General features: G+C 38.8%; 1 protein-coding gene across 1 annotated transcript in view; it reads right to left on the bottom strand.

The window, feature by feature from the left end:
* The window catches only part of LOC107741082 (protocadherin-9-like), a 62,511-nt gene extending 43,165 nt beyond the window's left edge, over window positions 1-19,346 (bottom strand). The window contains exons 1-2 of the mRNA XM_016553675.1: window positions 19,323-19,346; window positions 17,626-17,827 (exon numbers count right to left, since the gene is read on the bottom strand). Coding sequence (XP_016409161.1) covers window positions 17,626-17,827; window positions 19,323-19,346 — 226 coding nt within the window. The remainder of the gene's footprint in view (window positions 1-17,625; window positions 17,828-19,322) is intronic.
* Between the last annotated feature and the right edge of the window lie 403 nt (window positions 19,347-19,749).

Here is a 19,749-nt window from a genome sequence, read left to right as displayed (position 1 = left end):
ATTGGCAGACAGGTAATCGCTCTAATGGGCCATTTCCAGACGATTAAGAGTCACCTCTTGTGTTTTATTTTTATTGGAAAAAGAAAGCAAGGGAATCTGACCCAGAGCGGTGCATGAATAATTTTGGCGCGTAAATCATGTCCTTACATGAAATTAGGACATCGTTAAGGAAAAGGAGGGGTCGGAAGCGGTGCATTACTGCAGCTGGAAGCCTAGAAATACCCATGCGTATTAGAAGAGGCGGCGATCACACTCCTAATGTATTTAAGCGCAATCCACTCGAGATGGGCTAAATGCCACGCTTGATGCTATATCTTAACTTAATGCTTTGTCAATATTTATTCGCCGCCGTGACGATCGTGAGGTTCTGTAGCTGCATGTGGTCTTCAGCCTCCTTTAAGGATCCGCTCTCCTGTGGCACATATGTCAATTTGTCTGGTGATTTATGATGTTGACTAACTGAGCTGGTATCACCTAACTCATTCGGAGAGAGGCCGTACAGGATACTTGGCAGGCGTCCACTTTGTAATGGGAAAAGCAGTAGGCAAGCATAACCCTCATGAGGCAGCCAGGAAAGATGAGAAAATAAGTGGGTCAAGCACTAGGCACAAGGGCACGAGGATGGAACAGGACCTGCGAAATCAATGCCGCTTTCTTCAAGAGATGCTTTTGTGGGATATCGAACACTGCAAAATGTGTAGCAGAGCGGCGGCTGACAGCGACGAGGTGATATCCTTTTATATTTAGCTTTGATTATTTCATCCTCTGGTGATGGCAGTCATTTAAACACATAACAGCCGACGAGGTTCATATTGTCTCCCCTGCCACGCTATTCTTCTCCAGGCCTGGAGCGTGCAGCGTAATCAGGGATTCTCGCTGTGTGTAGACTTTGGCGACACCGGGCACAAAGCTGCGAGCGAGGAGTATCCTGTGATATCCCATGCACTTTTACACCACATTCCCGCTTTGTTTAATGATGCCACGGCGAACGAACATTTGCGGCTTTAATGGAAAACATTTCCCGAGAAGAAATCTGACGCCAAATCTGTTGTGTGTTTGGCACAGTTACCTGAGGAACCCACCGACCGGCGGATATTTCACCTCACTGACAAGATGTCACTGTTTCAAACCACATCAGAGATGCAGCGTGCTTCTCCGTCGACTTGAAATCATTTATTTAGTGCATGCTGGCCATGGGCACAATACCACTGCTACTCTCCACCTTAAATGTACTCGCAGCAGCACTTTAAACATTTCACTGATTACTACAGGTGTGTTTTCCCAAAGATAAGCCGTTTTGCTTTAGGTTAACCGTGTTATCTGCCTTACATTGCTGTGTTAGGTTTATCTGGAGTTAGCACTTCCTTTGTTGCCTTGAGGTCTCCCACAAGCAAGAGAGAGGATGTCTGGCTCATCAACTGTTTTCTCATTACGCTTCTTTTTAGTAAGAATGCAACACAATAAAGGCTAAGGCAAATTATTGAGCCTAATGAACATCCTATAAATAAATGGAATGGAACAGAGGTGTTTTAAAGAAATGTTCAGAGGGAATGAGATATTTTTCCAGACCAGTGCGATGCTTTCTAGACTGACTAGGTACTAGGTACTGACTAGGACCAAAGGGAATTCGCTATGAATTAATTATTTGTGTCCAACTTTTAAATATTTTGATGCCAAGGGCTCCCAACAGGATGGTCTCTTTGCTAGGGAACCCCTTCCTAAAATATGAAACCAGCTTGGGGTATGATTTTTGATAGTTTTTTAAAGAAAAATGTTTTTATTCTCACCAAGGCTGATCAAAAATACAGTAAAACAGTAATACTGTAAAATGTAATTTAGAATAACAGTTTTCTGTTTTAAAGTATTTATAAAAAAAAAATAAAAAAAAAATAAATAATATATATAAACTGTGATACAATTTTTTTTTCAGGATTCTTTGGTGAATATAAAGTTGAAAAGAACAGCATTTATTTGAAATAGAAATCTTTTGTAACATTAGAAATGTCTTTACTGTCACTTCTGATCAATTCAATGAATGCATTATTGTGGAATTAAAGTTTTAAATTAAATATTGGTATTTAAGTTAGTATGTTTATGCAGTTAGTATGTCTAAGTTAGTATGTGTATGCAGAATGAATAAATGAATGCATAAAAAAATGTTTGCTGTGATATTATAGACAACGTGCTTTCAAAACGTTAATAATTGGCTTTAATAAATGTTTCAAAATGTTAATAAAACCAAATTAATATTAAGATATCTAATATTGATTTTGTTGACAACGCATCGGCTCTCTACCCACTATTGCTATTAGATGTGCTGTATATAGCAAGTAATTTGTAATTTCTACAAAGTAATTTCTACTTATTTTTAGACTTTTCTCCCCCCAAGCACCCAAGTTTGAAAGTTACTGGGCTAAAGGAATTGCACAAATCAGGGAACACCACAATGGGGCAAACATAATCTGTGCCATGATTGTTAAGTGAATTTGCCCCTATGTGTTTGCTGGCCAATTCTACAACAATCATGTATGATCTTCTCAATCCTCAATATGTGTTTATGGCATTGCTAGTATGTCTAAGTATGGATAGTAGTACAAAGTACAAGAATGTAATGATGTATTCAGTTGAAGAAATCATAGCAATCATAGTTTTATTATTGTGTGTGAAATTAGACTAGAGGCAACGCTTTTTGCCATATGGGACGCAGCACAGCCAGGGGTCCGTCATTAATGTAAAGATATGAGATGAAAGCATACAACAAACGAAGAAAATGGAAAAGCGAATGAAAAGATCCAGAAATCTAATTTCCATATGTACGGTTAACCAACTGAGAGCAATACAGAGCAATTGAAGGACATTTCGCAATTGCTGTTTCTGTAGAAGCAGGGAGAAAAAAAGTGCTAGAAGGAGACGGTTTCCAAACCCTCTTGCATGATTTTAGTAAATGGTTTAATTTGATACAAATCATCATCGAGCTAGATGGGGGAATATCTCATTTACAAATTGTGTCCTCGTTTGTTAGTGGCACGGCACCTCAATTACCCGCCAAGCAGCTTTTTATTTATTCATGCACACAAAGTCATGTATTCATGAGGATTAAGCAGAGACTCTCACAGAGACTGGCAGCCACAGACAGCATATTTTAACAGAAGGGGAAAATCTGACACAGATTAAACCATAAGTAGATGGGGGAGAATGGAGGACCCGTGGCTTTGTGCATTCATAGGTCAGTGCTTGGTCAGTTTCCCAAACAGCCCCATTCTGAGAAATCATCCTCAGTATGAAAAGACTTAGGGCACAAACTTCAAAGAACAGTTCATGCAACAAAAAAAAATTCGGACATAATTTACTCATCCTCTTGTCGTCCTAGACCTCTTTCCTCTATCGATCCCTAGACTGCTTTCTTTATTCTGTGAAACCCGCAAGGTGATTTTGTTTTATATCTCCAACTCTCTTCTAAATGAAATAAAAGTGAATGGGAACAGTGTGTTTCAAAATGACAATAAAGCAGTGATTCTCAACCTTTATGACTAGAAGGCCGTTCCGTTGACCAACACAATATTCAAAAAGGCCAGTATTTTCGATATTTTCATTGGAATTATGACAAAGCTGTTTGTTTTATTAACAGAAAAGAATATTGATATATTAATTGAATTAGTCATGATTCATTTTTGGGATTCCAGAATTTTCAAGAACTCTATGTTCTTCAGTAATAATAATAATAACACTAGCCATTTAGAATAAATAAATAAATAAATACATAAATAAATAATTCAGTTTTAATCTTGGTTTTATGTATTGTAATTTAGAGGAAAGTTGGATTAATTTAATATACAATAATTTATTAATTTAAATACTTTTAAGACATCATTGACAGGTTGTTAAGGGCCTCTAGTGGGCCCCGGCCTCCTGATTAGGAACCACTGCAATAAAGGACCATAAAACAAACATAAAAGTAGTACTTATAACAGTGTGAATTATATAAAATTATCTTCTGAAGCCATATGACAACTTTGTATGATAAATCAGTAGAAATATACGTTGTTTTTTCCAATGATTTGCTAATGAATCATTCAAGTCAGATCTTTTCAAACAAATCTGTTGATTCAGTTCACAAAACCAGTCTGAATGGTTTTAATAATGTGTTAAAGGTTAACAGTTAACTGGAGGGGAAGCTTATCATTGAACAACATACTGTATATCATCACATGGCCTAAAATAAAGCACACAAGTCACTTTTTTCTGCATCCTTTTAAACCCTGAAAGCTCTAATCCCCATTCACTATCCCTGCATGGAAAAGAATGACCATTACATAACTCTAAAATTCTCCTTTTGTGTTCCACAGAAGAAAATAAGTCATATACGTGAAGGTGAGTAAACGATGACAGAATGGATGAACAACCCCTTTAATAGAGAGGATATTATGTGTGAGAACGAAAAAAAAAAAAAGTATATCGGAATAGGAATGCATCACTGTTATGCCAATCTAATGAATTCCCACAGTATATCGTACACCAACAGAAGAGGGGGAGGTGATGTAGTGACATTGTGTAGGAGAATATGGAGAGTGAATTGGTGTAGCTATTTGTGTGACTGATTATCATCACATGGCCTAAAATAAAGCACACAAGTCACTTTTTTCTGCATCCTTTTAAACCCTGAAAGCTCTAATCCCCATTCACTATCCCTGCATGGAAAAGAATGACCATTACATAACTCTAAAATTCTCCTTTTGTGTTCCACAGAAGAAAATAAGTCATATACGTGAAGGTGAGTAAACGATGACAGAATGGATGAACAACCCCTTTAATAGAGAGGATATTATGTGTGAGAACGAAAAAAAAAAAAAGTATATCGGAATAGGAATGCATCACTGTTATGCCAATCTAATGAATTCCCACAGTATATCGTACACCAACAGAAGAGGGGGAGGTGATGTAGTGACATTGTGTAGGAGAATATGGAGAGTGAATTGGTGTAGCTATTTGTGTGACTGATTTTTATAATAAACCACATGACCGCATTAAAACATACAGTGCGGCTCGAAATGTGCCACGGGACAAACACTCATTCTGGTAACTTGAAAGCGAGGAATGCTTCCTGGCTCGCACTCCTCATCAGGAAATCCTGGGTATTCTTTTTCCAGCCCGTACTCACAGCCACATTAGACACATTTATCAGGATTCGCCAACACCACTATGACAGGCCTTATCAAATTATCTGCCGGCACAACTGGCAGTGAGTGAAGAATTAGAAACACCAACTTCACTGAGGAATGCAATTTGCTTGGATACAGCGTGTCGAATGCTCGCGAGCATGGCGCCGGGCCCAGTGGAGCGTTAACAGAACGCTCGCTGCATCCTGATTGGCTGTCTGTTGGGACAGATGTCCTCATGTCGCTCTGACTCGAGAGGTGGATGTCCCTGTAAGCCATGACAGATGCTCCGAAAGGTAAAACAGATGGAAGTGACTCGGGGAGCGTGCAGCTATGGGCAGTTAAGTTGAGGAATAATGGGAATAATCATTCTAAAAAGCGAAAGGCTGCTCGTCACCGAGCGAGGAAGGGGTCCATGTCCACGCATACCCAGACACCCCGGCAAAAAGGGAGAGACACGAAACTCCTGAGAATGATTAAAAGCGTCTCCTGCCGCTCGGCGCGGGCGGCTGCAATCAGACGCTCTGCTCCGCTACCCAGTATTTCTCCGACAGGGGAAGAACAGGTGTGCACCATCACACTGGGATCCAAATATGCGATCCAGTTCCCAAGCTCAAGAGTGTTTACCGGTGTTGTTAAGAAATGGAGTGTAAAATGCCTAATTAGATACACCTTGTACACTGTGTTTGTTTAGAATTATGAATTCAAAATACCTTTGGCATAATGAAATGCCTACTCGCGATCTTAATGGGACGATTAGTCACAGGATAGGCCGGTTTGAAAAACGTGTGCTTTGATTTAGCGAGCATAACGCGGCGTAATGCGTCTTGCTGAAAAATCAGCCCGGCTCGGCGGCTGAAGACGTCGCATTGCCGATATGAATCTCAGCTGGCTTCTGTTTTTCGGTCCTTCAGCTCCTCTCATTATTAACTTATGAAACCCTCTTCACGGTTGAGTTTAAAAATGAGATGGCAATATGGAGCTGAAAATAAGGGCCCGGGCTTTCATTGGATAAACACGGGGCCTGCTTTATGGGCTCTACCTGCGGGTTGCCATTGGAGACACGGTGTCTCTACAAAGACATGCATAATTAACTGAAACTGTAGAGTGTGGAGATGTAAAAGAGATCTACGAGCTGAAGCGCATCAAGGCGTCTATTATCAGTGGAGCATCTCTCGTCATTAGAATGCAAATCTACAATTTCAAGGACAAAACCCTCATCAGCTGGTGCAATAGGCCTCCCCTGTCCTCACGCCTGTTCCTTCGCTTGCAACAGCGATTCCGTGCTTAGTACGCCGTGCCTCGTTTGGAGTTGCATTTTTACACTGACAGCAGGTCTGATCATCAATTATTATAGCTCACTGGCTCTAAAATGGGCATATCCCCTGGTGTGACACTTGCAGCTTTGACCACGGGCATGAGAGAGAGAGACCGGGAGAGAGTGAGAGAGTTAACCCAGAAGAGCAGAGCACCTGCATGCACAGTGACATCAGGCATCAAAGTGGCAGAGGCGAACGGCCATGCCGCAAGACAACATCTGCCTCCCGCTGTGACTGACTAGTTAAGCCAGCTACACAATCAAGGACACACACGGTGCCCCTGTTAAAACCGCTGCAGACCTGCTTTAGAAATCACACTAGAAGTTTCACGATTTTAACAGAAAAAGAAAGTAAATAACGCAACAGTAAAACCCAGTAAAGTGGTTTACCAATAGACATTTTACTACTGTAGTGGAAACACTATGTTAGGTTTAACTTTAAAATGAAATTTGAATTATTAATTACATTAATTACATGTTTTTGGAAGTAAAAAGTATGATTTGCCATATCATTTAAAGTGAAAAGCTGTATAAAAAAAAAGCTATTCTTTTTTTTTTACATTTCGTAAGCAAATAAAATGAGTCACCATAAAATCGTATTATTATTATTTGAAAGGAAAGGAAAGGAAAAGATAGATAGATAGATAGATAGATAGATAGATAGATAGATAAATTATGACTCAGATGTAAAGCTAGTGTTTTACCACAACAGCAAATGACTGTGCATAATTCCATACTGTAGATCTTGATTAAATCAGTGTTTGTACCCATGGTAGCATGATGAAACTGAATCAGAGAACACAAGCAAGGTCTATCTTGCTTTAACTAGAGAGCAGGAACATGGTAAATAAAGATTTATACACAGTATCTGGTTCGATATGGAAAATTTTGCATGCGTGACAGATGCTGAACAGCTGAAACCCCTGGGAGTTAGGACCGCCTGGAATGAGAGCAAATCAATGCAACCAAGCAGGTGCGCAGAAGAATCAGGACACAGGGACACTCGTGGCTGGTGCACTTCGGTGGCTCGCCCCGACGCAGACGGCGCAAAGTGGCAGGCAACTGCTTGACCCTCCTGGTGCTCCGCTGCCTGGAGGTCCCACAGATGCTGGGTAGCAGCAGCATGGCCTGTGAACTTGACCATGGCAAATGTGATGAATGCACCAGCTCTCCTCCGCACAGGCTATGCCTCTGCCAGGCCTCCGTGTTCGGTGTCAAGCCCTCAAAAGCTCCTGTCATATTTTGTTAGCCCAAAACACTTCCTGCCAGGGCAAGTCTAATCCATCCTCCGTGTGTCCCAAATGAAATCCTTTTTCCTCCACTCAGCAAAGCTCCCTTGTTCCCACACTCCATCTGTCTGTGTTACTGGCCCCGAGCTCATTCTGAAGTCATCCATTTGTTTGAGAATACCAATTTATCAAAGAATCAGAGCTCACATTGATCACCGGACCACAGGGTGCCACCGAGTAATCCGGTTCCTGCATGCGCACGCACACGCGCCTAGATTACATCCTACTGACCCGTGTGAAGATAAAGGACTTGGAGCTAAAAAAAGATTACTTATTCACATTCGATCGGTCTCATATTAGCTGCGTTTCACTCTCCTTGTTGATAAATTGGAAATGGAGCGAGCTACGTTTTAAGGTTTTCTCTCAATATGTCAATCCTAAATAGCCCAGATGCCTCATACTGTAGGTAGATCAAACACCCTACTTTACAGAAGAATTTGCACATAATTTCATCAATATGCAATACACGATTTGCACTAATATTAATCTAAAATGGCTTCAGCGTTATATTAATGAGACACCAAAAAATGACACGGGTTAATAAAATTACTGTCACCAAAAATACAACCCCTAAGATGCCGAGTCTATTTAGCTTTAAAAGAATATATTGACACTCGGTTATTTTGGTCAATAATCCTATCTGAGGCCCATCTTTATCCTTGGCACTGTCTGCATATGAAAAATGAGAAAGAGGTGAGGACATGCATTTTAATCAATTCGCTGTGGCATAATTTAGAGACCCACTTCTCTGTGCAGACACAACTGTCCTAACATTAGACGCTGGTAAATAATCGGGCATAACTTGTTAAAATGTCATATATAAGTAATATAAAATATGCTTAATTTGGGCTCTTTAAGCAAATTGAAAAATAAAAAAGACTGCTATTAGCGTTGCTACACAAATAAATGAAATGAATACAAATTAAGATTAAGCGGAATAAAAAAATATAATATGCTTAAATTTCATTGCACAACATAATGCAACCAATTTTTAAAGCTCATATTTAGTCTCCATGTGACAGTGTTGAGGTTTTTAGGACTTACTGTTTGCATAAGAGACAAACATTCTTGTTGAAGCTATTGGTAACAAATGGCATTTAATAAAACATCAACATATCAATTTTTCAGTGGCTTTCTGTGTTTTCCTGTTGCATCTGAACGAGGCAGCAGGCTGTTCGTACCTATCCCTTGCACCATGTCGAATCAAGCAGGCTGGATTCTGTAGACGTCAAGGAGGCGAGTGTTTCTGAAGGATGATGGACTTCTAACAAAATGCGTTTGATTGATGGAACTGGAGTCTGCAGTCTGGTTCTGTTCACAAAGTGAATCAAGAGCACGAAAAATTTATGCGTATCCAAGACATACATCCTGGCATTTTAATGCTTTGATAATGAGCTGCTCTACATATTTCTCTGGCAACCATACGTGAAAGTGCCCCTGAAATCATGCCATTTGGGAGAAACGTAATCAAAATGACATTTAGATGATGAAGCCTCAAAGTGTCATGAACAGAAGTGTCTTTGCAGCCTGTCCATGTTCTGGTCACAACTGGTCACGGATGAATACACACTCAGTTTACAAACAAAACAAGTTTGGTTATGAAAAACATAAATAGTTGAATATGCCATCATTCTTTTATTATTTTATTTTATTTTTTGATGTATGATGTAAATTTGAAATTGTATAGAAAATGTAATATATGACAATATTATATTTCATAAAAAAAAAAAAAAGTTTCTGATTTCTGATTATTTCTGATTCTATGAGTTGTATAGAAATACACAGACGTCTAAAATGAATCTGTCCAGCTTAAAAGAAATTTGGAACATAGTGGACAATAACAATCCTATAAAGTGTTGGAGTTTACTTTGAAAGTGAGGTCTAACCTTCAGAAAGAAATATTCACTATCAAACCTTCAGAACCTGTCGATTCTGCTAGCGTGTGGATTACTTCTATTGAAGGGAGCACATGCATATTTAATTATCTTTTACTTTGTGAATCTGTATTTCTTTCTTCGTTTTTTTTTTTTTTCAAGAACAGGTGATTTCGATTTTCAGAATCACATTACTTGTCAGAAAAATGAGACACATCGCCTTGATAGCCAGTTGTTAGCAAGTGCTTTTGAGCTGGGTGTTTGAAGTTGCCCCACAGAGTTCAGAATACTTTATCTAGAGATGCAATCAAACGTGACAGCTATTGATCCATCCTCCAAATCAGACATGAGACTTACTGAACATGCTAACAAGCACCGAATAGCTGTTTTAATTGTCAGAGCCTTTGAAATCCCAGTCAGAGAGTTCTGCGGTGGGTTTTCATTCAGAACTCACGTTCATACGGAAAACACTTCAAATGAGTCTCCAAATAACGTCCTGAAGGACATATTCTTAGTGACTGTTGGATTGAAGGCAGTTATGGATATTTTATCGGCAAAAGGTATCTGCTCCTCATTAAAAAGTTATTTAATCCCCTTTATAAATGTTAATTTAAAAGCTAATCTGATGATTTCAAAACCAATAAAAGCTTATAGAAATGCGCTCGGTGTACTCAAACCAGCAGGATATTTTGAAGACCTAGACTGAATTAACACATAGAACAGCAATACTTGGAATATTTGAATTCATTTGGTTCATTTTGGTGCGACTCCTGATTTATATCATTCCCTGTATGTGGATAATGTGAGAAAAAAGCAATCAGAATGAGTGTGAAACCAAAACTATTATTAATCTTTCTCAACTATAATCCTTTTCTAATACATATTAAAATTTAAAGTTGTAGCCTATAAGTGAACACGTATTAAGAACAAACACAAATTAACAATGAACAACAGTATATTTATAAGGTATAAATGCATTTATTTATTTCATTTTTGCCTCCAATCCCCAAAACACAGCTGCTTAACACACTGTTCTGGAGCTTTGTATGACACATTCCTAACTCTTCCAGGGAAACAAAGGAGATTTTAGTGCTTTGACTTGACTTTCCAGATCAATACATTGTCTCCCCAAGACAACTATCAATGGCATTTGAAGTAGACTAAACACAGGTTCCCCTCAATATCAGCTCAAAGAGTCAACTCTTCCCTAAAACCCTCTTGGCTATGACGGATAAACAGATGAAACCAATCAAATCCCACCTGACCAGGGCCAGACATGAAACAGGCAAAGACAGAAAAGGAAAAAAGGGCAAAACTGGCATGAGAATACTAAAAATGTGTACATTCATACTGACGCAGGTTTAATTTAACTCGGTCTTAATGCGGCAGCTGGAAATAGGTTCCAAAACCCTGCAGCACAAAATCAGTTATTTGTTTAGCTTGAGAGAAGCCAACTTTGCAAATATGGTTTGGTTCAAGTGACCGTCCCAATATGATTACTTGAGTCCCGTGGAAGGTCTTTAACAAGCATGCAAGCAAAAAAAGCTTTTTCATCTGCTTTCATTCCTTTTAGACTCAAGCATTTATGCATGCTGGGCCGAGGATGAGATGACTTGCTATGATGGTTGAGATACAGACATTGCTTTGATGCAGTTGTGTCATATTACAACTCTGAGTGAGATATTACACTTAAATAAGTCAGAATATTGCTATTATGATAAAAAGGGACAATGGCAAAATCTGCTTGCTTTTCAGGATGTCTCAACATCAACCAGAGACTCGCAGTCAGTCACTGACACGTGTTTTCATCTGAAGCACAGATATTATTTCACAATGTCATTTTTTTTTTTTTTACACTAAAACCTGACATGATATATCAAAATATAGAAACAAAAGCAACATTGAACAGTTTCAGTCATGCAGCCTGTTCTCTTGGTGGCAATTAGCAAATATTTTTGAATGTAAGAATGTTCTGCACCTATAAAAAGTCACAATTTCCAGGGAGGATTCTGATTGGGAAATGGAAAACAAAATGCAGTGTAATTAAACTACACATTCATTACTGATAACTGAATAAAATAATAGGCAGCCTGATTTAATGAAAATGCATTTGACGCAGCATCCCATCACTTCTGCTGTGTTTATAACATTGTTTTACATGCTCTGCTTGAGATTATCCGAAAAGGCCAACCTAGCATCACTAACAGCAATAACAGCTATGCTCTGCCAAAGTGAAAGAGAGTGAGCGAGCATTTAATATCTTAGGCTAAACCAAGTCCATGCATGTTTCAGTTCTAAACACTGCGCTAGAAAACAATAACAAAAATTTCCCATGAATGCACTTAGGGAAAGTATACATTAAAGCTCTTACTCTGAAAGTGTATGGGCATTGTTAAAACTGTAATCGTATTATATTTAGAATTAATAAAATGGATTGGTTTATTTGAGTTAATTTTTTTTTATACATCAGATTAGATCTTAGAAAGGCAAGACATAAGCTGGTCACATGAGGCCATATGCTACACATCAGGAAATCTCTCAATGACTAATACTTTACTAATGACGCGGCGGCAACATGCTATTAGCTGGTAAAATGGAGACTCCCTGAGACTAAATTGGGTAGACTGCACAGTAGATACATCAGAAACCCTTTGCATTCAAAAGCAAAATGAAACACTAAAGACTGGAGTAATGCATGACAGAAATTTGAGGAGAAATAAAAAAAAAATACCTGAACAGTAATGCACATGCAGTGTGTTGCTTCATGAGGGCAGTCATAATAAAACCACATGACCAAATAGATCTTGGTAGCCTACACTATTAGACATTTTGACTTTTCGAGTAACTGAATCACGTCGAACCATGAATAGCGCTCTTCTACAACGGCGATATTAAATAGCTCAATGCAAACAGAAAAAAAAAACATTTAGCACAGCTTGTTTGCGAGCATCTTCATTGGCTGCTCTTTTCCATTAGTCACCTGGTGGCCATACAAAACATAATGCAATTGCTACCAGTTTTCCACCAGTCCAACGTCTGCGAGGGTTATTAAGGATGTAAATCAAAGCACACCGCAATGCTGCATGAGTATAGCTCTATAAATAACCCTTATGTAATTCATCTGACTTATTTGGAAGGAAACAATGTGACTCATGCAATCACGAAGCACACCATTACGGCAAATTAGCTTTGTAGTGCGTAATACTCACCTCCTTACAAAGACAAGACTCAACACTTTCAAGGCAAAGCTTAATATAACTGTATTTTACACACAGCGTGTCCAAACGATTAGTTGAAACTGGAAAAAAAATGCAAAAGTTTGTTTGCTTAACAAACACGTAACCACCTGGATTCCATGGCGGCGCTGATCCCAAACATACAGTTTAATGCATAATACTGTTTGATGTTAAGTACAAAGGTTTGGCTGCCTGAAGGGACAGCGGAGATTTAAAAATGTTAATTGCATGAGAAGTTCCCTTTTCCCTCTGCCAGCTGTTTGGGAGGAGGGAAGCACAGGGTGGTGGCAGAGAGACAACAACGTCCATGCTAATTCGGCAACAGCAGAATGGAGTCTTCAGCCAATCGGCCAGAGGCTGTGGCAAATGTGAGCCGCTCGGAGCACAGTGTGGCAAAAATGAGCAAAATGTACTGGTGACCGTCTGATAAAGAAAGCCTGAGGAGGCAAGGCAAAAAGGAGCCATAAAACGAACGGCCTCCTGCCTCATAAATAACACTAACATAAATGTCACATGAACTTTATTTCGAAAGAGGGCGGTCTAATAAAGACGCTGTTTTAAAAAAGTCGTATCCTCTGCTTTTCCACTCGCTATTACTCAAGCCGCGATGACACGCGAGATCTCGCCTGGCCACCTTTCCGCGCCTAAACCCGCTTCACGTCACCTTTTCCCTGGGTCTGCCACCGGTACTCTCTGGTTTTTCTCTCAATCCCCCTTTCGTCTTGCTCTCGCTCTCTCTCTTGTTCTCACTCTTTTCAAATTGAGACGACAAGATAAGCGATTGCCACAGCTACAGCTGCCTGCTGCTCATTGATAAAACCATATCTAATCCGTCTTGGGCTCCCTACGCCTCCGATGCACTCCTCTCACAGTCTCAGAGTCTGTCAACTATCTCTCTTTTTGAACTCTCAACCACGGCGTCAGCTTTTATCAGTGAACTTTTGGGCTAGGAAATGGGGAGCGAATGAGACTTGTGTCCTCGTCGAGCACACATTGGGGGTCCCATCACGCTCGAGGAGATGACGTCAGCCTTTTCTCTGCCATTTGACGCCATCTCCAACCGCTCTTGTGCTGCTGATTATAAATAAATGACATGATTTTGATCAATCCGGCTTTTGCACAACAGCAAATAATCTTGGGATAAAAGTGCATGATGTATTTTTCATTTTAAGCAGCGTTGGATTGCTCATGTTTATTCATGAGGCTGTCAGTTTGGAAGCTTTCAGGTTTTTCAGCTTGTGCTTTGACAATAGAATAAATGATAGATTTTGTGTACAAAGAATTGTTTGCTTGAACGTATGAAGTTGAAGTGAAAAGAAACAGTGCGATAAGATTGACTTCAGAATTCCCTCTCGGATTTCTCGTATATCATTTGCTGTCTGTTGTAACTGAATTACCTGAGAGCAATTTAGCTTCCAGATAGAGGGGAAAAGAAATATATTACCAAAAAAATAAAAAAAAGTGTCCACTCTGCCAATTAACCCAGTTCCCAAATGACACAGACGTCGTGCTCCCATTTACAAGGCTGATTTTATGAAGCCTGAGATGCATCCATTGCAGAATATTAATGAGCCACAGAGCAATCACTTAGCATATGCAAATCACTGCTAGTGTTATAGTTTGTTCCTTTCTACAAGATAATGCACAAGAGCGGCCCATTACCAAGCCTGTTGTTATCTTTGAGTGTATGAAAAATAGTACACAAAAAATTACAAGGTCAGATATGGAATTATTAGTGTTTGGACTGTGGTGTACAAGCCATCCAGTGCATGTCAGGAATATGACATTCATAATATACTAATCTGCACATAGCCGTAAGCCTAAAAATGACTGTAACATTTTCAAACATCAAAAATGCATTACTAGAAGAAATAAATTAACCCAAAAATGAACATTCTGTCATCAGTTACTCATCCTCATGTTGTTCCAAACCTGTATGAATGTCTTTCTTCCGTTGAACACAAGTTAACGTGCTACTATAGTTGGGGAGTAACTAGCTAAAAATGACTTTTTACAAAATGTAGCAGTGTGGTGTGACAAAATGCTATTTTTATGTCACATTTTATAGTGCATAAAGCTTAGAAATAATCAAATTCTGGTTTTTAAATGAGAAATTTCTGATCAACACAAATACATCAAATATAGCAAATGAAAGCTCAGATGTGAATGCTTGAAGTGCAAGAACAAACCTCATTGGTAAAATCCTGGACAAACCTAAACATTTTAGTCTCCGTTGACAATATTTTATTTGCTCTATGTATTTGCGTTGATCAGTGTTTACATGTGAATAAAAGCCTAAATTAAACTTGTTAATTATATAAAGGGATATCATATTTCGTCAGAAGACTTGGATTAAACTCCTTGATTCGTGGTTTGATTTTGCGATCTCTTTATGCACTTTTTGAAGCGTGAACATTTTTGTGGAATGGCTTTTAGTGGAGGGACAGAAATCATTTAGTGTTGCAAAGATGAATGAAACTCTTTGAGGTTTGGAATGACATGAGGGTGAGTAAATGATGACAGAATTATAATTTCTGAGAGAACTAACCCTTGAAATCACTTAGGGATGTCCAGTTCATCTGATTCATGGTTCATCTTCAACAGATCAGTGATCAGTTCAATAGTTCAGTGATTTAGTTGAATCATCACTCAGTGTTGTTCCCAAAACTCAAATGAAACTCAAACTGTACAAGTCATTTCACATCTTCATTTTACAGTGAAATAAAGATTTAGTTAAGTAGGGCTGTTTATTGCCTTGTTTTTAATTCACTTGCATAAATGACATTGTTGTTTAGTTTTATCAGCTTAGCGTTTAGTGTAAATTTACACTTAATTATTTTAATTATGTCGCCCCAATATACTTACTGTTTTTGTGCCAGACAAATACTGTTCATTTAAAAAGAATTATATAGACAGATAATTAAATAATATATAAACATAATGTCTCTTTATACACACACACACAAAGTAAAAATAGGGTGTCAAAAACATTTTATATGGAGATATGTGTTTGCATGCATAGAAAAATAATACTGTCCAGTTTATCAGACATATATATTAATATGAAAAATAGGGATTTAAATGCATGGATACAGCTCGGTTTGAGAGAACATGTTGCATTATCATAGACAGCAGGCCGGTTCAACAACAGCTAATCTAAGAGCAAAGACTGGCCATCATGTGTATGTAAATAGCTTGGCAGGAGTAGAGCTGAAGAAATGCGTTCATTCTTACACAACACTGTGAGTGTCATAGCTCTGCTGCAGTGCAGAACCCAAAGACATTTGAGCTTCAGTCAGAGACGCTACTGTCTCATTTATGGACCAGACAGAGAGAATATCTGCAGGTGTACGCAAGCCAATTTATTTCACTCCCGTGCTTTTTTTTCTCAAATTTGTGTTGCCTCAAACTACATGAATAATGTTATGGTAATTCAGCCATATTATTGATGTGTAAGCCAGAAAGAGATGAAGAGACCTGTGCTGATCACAGTCCCCCCACAGTTTCCTCATGATGATGCCGAAATGAACCCTGGAATGAATCAAAGGATCCACCAGCCGCACCGGACCGTCCTACGATATTTCAGATACAAGGGCTTTACATCCCTGGGTTACGGCGAGAATCAAACACAAAGACTGCTTTATATGCCGCATGATGAAGAAGATCTACCAAGCTTACATTCACAAACACCAGTCGGTCATACTAATGGCCGTGCAATATAGAGTAGCCCGGCAGTAAATACTAACTAGCTCTTTAGCGCCTCATTAAACAATAACAACTCGAGCAAATAAACACCCTCCCTAAACAAGCATTATTTGCTCCGCAAAGCACTATTGCAGAGGGCAGCATAACGTTCACTTAGCAGCAATGTGCCCTATAGACTGTGTGCATTTCTGATCCTGCACCAGCACAGACTGAAAACAATCCAAATCAAATATTTCTAGGGAACAAAAAACAAGAGATTTCTTGGATCAGATCTAAATGAATGGACAGCACTTGAACGGGATTGTCCACTGATTTGAAGCATGAAACTCAAAACTTCTGTGGAAATATCTACACACACTAGTTCAAAAGTCTGGAGTCAGAAAGTATTTTATAATGTTTATAATTCATAATGTAGCAAAATATTTTTATTTCAAATAAACAATGTTCTTTTGCACTTTCTATTCATCAAATAAAAAAAATTAAAAAACTTTTTTCACAAAAAATATTAAATATTAACTGATATTAATTGATTTCAACATCGATACTAATTAAAAACAAACAAAAAATGTTTTTCAGGCACTGAATCATCACATAGGAATGATTTCTGAAGGATCTTGCGACACTGAAGACCAGAGTAATGGCTGCTGAAAATTTAGCTTTGTCAACACTGGAATAAATTACATTTTAAAACATATTCAAATAAAAAGCAGTTATTTTAAAGTATAAGGATATTTCAGAATATTAGTGTTTTTACTTTGTTTTTGATCAAATAAATGCTGCCTTTGTGAGCATATGAGACTTCTTCCTTAAAAAAAAACAAACATATATATAAATCTTACCGACCCCAAACTTTTAAACAATAGTGTATAAATCAAAGTGCTAGAAAGATAGATAAAGAATGAATAAATCTGTGTAAACGTGATATAGAAACATCGCTTGGCAGTTTATCAGGCTTGGCTACATGGAAGCCTTCACAGTCGTGTCCTCTGCCTTTTGCCCGCTCAGCTGCTGAAAATGTGCTGGTAAAGGACAGCGGTCAGTACTTACTGGACTCGGGGTCAGAGTTGCCATCACCCTCAGTGCGGCTGTTCGGTGAGGTCTGTTCATAGTACTCTTCCTGAGGGAAGCCCAAGGGCAGAGGCTGGGTGGTGCTGGCACCGCTATTGGGCTCCTGCTCTCCAAGCCCGCTGTCACTGCAGCTCTCCTGAGAGCCGTCTGGGAGGTGAAAGGTCACGCGGCGTTGCGTCTGCTAAAATACACACACAAACACACAGCGGTCAAGCTGAGCAGGCAGTGGCTTCAGGCTTTCAGAAAGAAACAGGAGACTTCATTTTGAATATTTGTTCCTGTGCATCAGAGTCGCAGCTCTGGACCTGCAGCTGTATGTGTTTTAAAATGAAAAAAAAAAAAACATTCAAGATGTCTTATCTTACTCACTGTAAGAAGTGAACACATACATGTTATTTTACAGGTAAAGTGTATACTATTTAAATCATTAGTGTCGAAATAGAAGCCAGAAAAAAAAAAAAAGTATATATATATATATATATATATATATATATAAATAAATATATAATATATAAAGCTTAGAAATGACTTTTGTTAGTGTAACCTATAGTCAGGTTGATTCATAATAAATCATAATCATATTAAAATATATACACACATATATATGGAGCTAAATATCATTCGGCAAAATAAAATCACATACATAAACATAAAATATGAGTATTCAAAATTGTTAATAAAAAAAGTCGGAGAGGATCAATCGGTTTTCAAATTAAATAAATACAATTAAATTCAATGTAAAAAAAAAAATAATACAATGAAATAATTTTTTACTCGAATAAAACCATTTGATTGAGCACATGAAGCACAGTTTTTCGACTATCTGAAAAACACATTTTGAGAGTGGAGTGTGCTGCATGGTGCCAAAGTTATTTTATTGCCAAGTATCATTGGAAGGAATAAACAAAATCACATAAACATAAACTTCAGTTATGAGATGACTGTCAGCAAAAACGGCAAAGTATCATTTGATCCATTTTAATAAAATGGTTCCCGTCACTACTTGAGACACCGGTTCTACTCGGCTGCTCTGTTGAATATCGGAGCCTCGGTTTCTCCCTCTAAGCATTGTGTTTCTGATTGATAGAGACTGCCCACAGTCATGCAAACTAGTGATTCTTTTTCACAAGGCTCCACTGCTTTCGACCCACTGGCCCAATTTAGTCAGCGGAGGAGGATGTGGATCAAGTAGCTTTAACCAGGCAGATCTGGGAACACTATGTAGATTTTCTTGTTCAAAGGAGGAGAACCTCTGTCTGTTCAGGGCTGAGATTGGTATGTAAGGTGACATTTTTGCAGTCTCTTAAATTGCTGGCGGTAAGATGGCCATGGGCAAGCACAGTTTTTACAGGAGTCCTTATAAAACTTTACTTTGTTTTCAATCAAATAAATGCAGGCTCATTGTGCATAAGGGAAAAAAAAATCTTACCAACCCCAAACTTTTGAACAGTAATGCATATATCAAAGTGCGAGAAAGATGTGACGCAATGGTCAAAGACACTTATCTGAATGTTTTCATAGATGAAGAATTAAAAACCTGTGTATACGTTAAATAACAACATTGCTTAGCAGTTTATCAGCCTAGGCGGCATGGAGGCCGTCACAGTTGTGTCCTCTGCCTTTTGCCTGCTCAGCTGCTGAAAATGTGCTGGTAAAGGACAGCGGTCAGTACTTACTGGACTCGGGGTCAGAGTTGCCATCACCCTCAGTGCGGCTGTTCGGTGAGGTCTGTTCATAGTACTCTTCCTGAGGGAAGCCCAAGGGCAGAGGCTGGGTGGTGCTGGCACCGCTATTGGGCTCCTGCTCTCCAAGCCCGCTGTCACTGCAGCTCTCCTGAGAGCCGTCTGGGAGGTGAAAGGTCACGCGGCGTTGCGTCTGCTAAAATACACACACAAACACACAGCGGTCAAGCTGAGCAGGCAGTGGCTTCAGGCTTTCAGAAAGAAACAGGAGACTTCATTTTGAATATTTGTTCCTGTGCATCAGAGTCGCAGCTCTGGACCTGCAGCTGTATGTGTTTTAAAATGAAAAAAAAACAAACATTCAAGATGTCTTATCTTACTCACTGTAAGAAGTGAACACATACATGTTATTTTACAGGTA

The sequence above is a fragment of the Sinocyclocheilus rhinocerous genome, unplaced genomic scaffold (genome assembly GCF_001515625.1).
Source record: "Sinocyclocheilus rhinocerous isolate Xijiao unplaced genomic scaffold, SAMN03320098_v1.1 scaffold44, whole genome shotgun sequence".
NCBI lineage: Eukaryota > Metazoa > Chordata > Actinopteri > Cypriniformes > Cyprinidae > Sinocyclocheilus > Sinocyclocheilus rhinocerous.
Note: the sequence above shows the minus strand (reverse complement) of the source record. Positions and strands in the feature narration are given on the sequence as shown.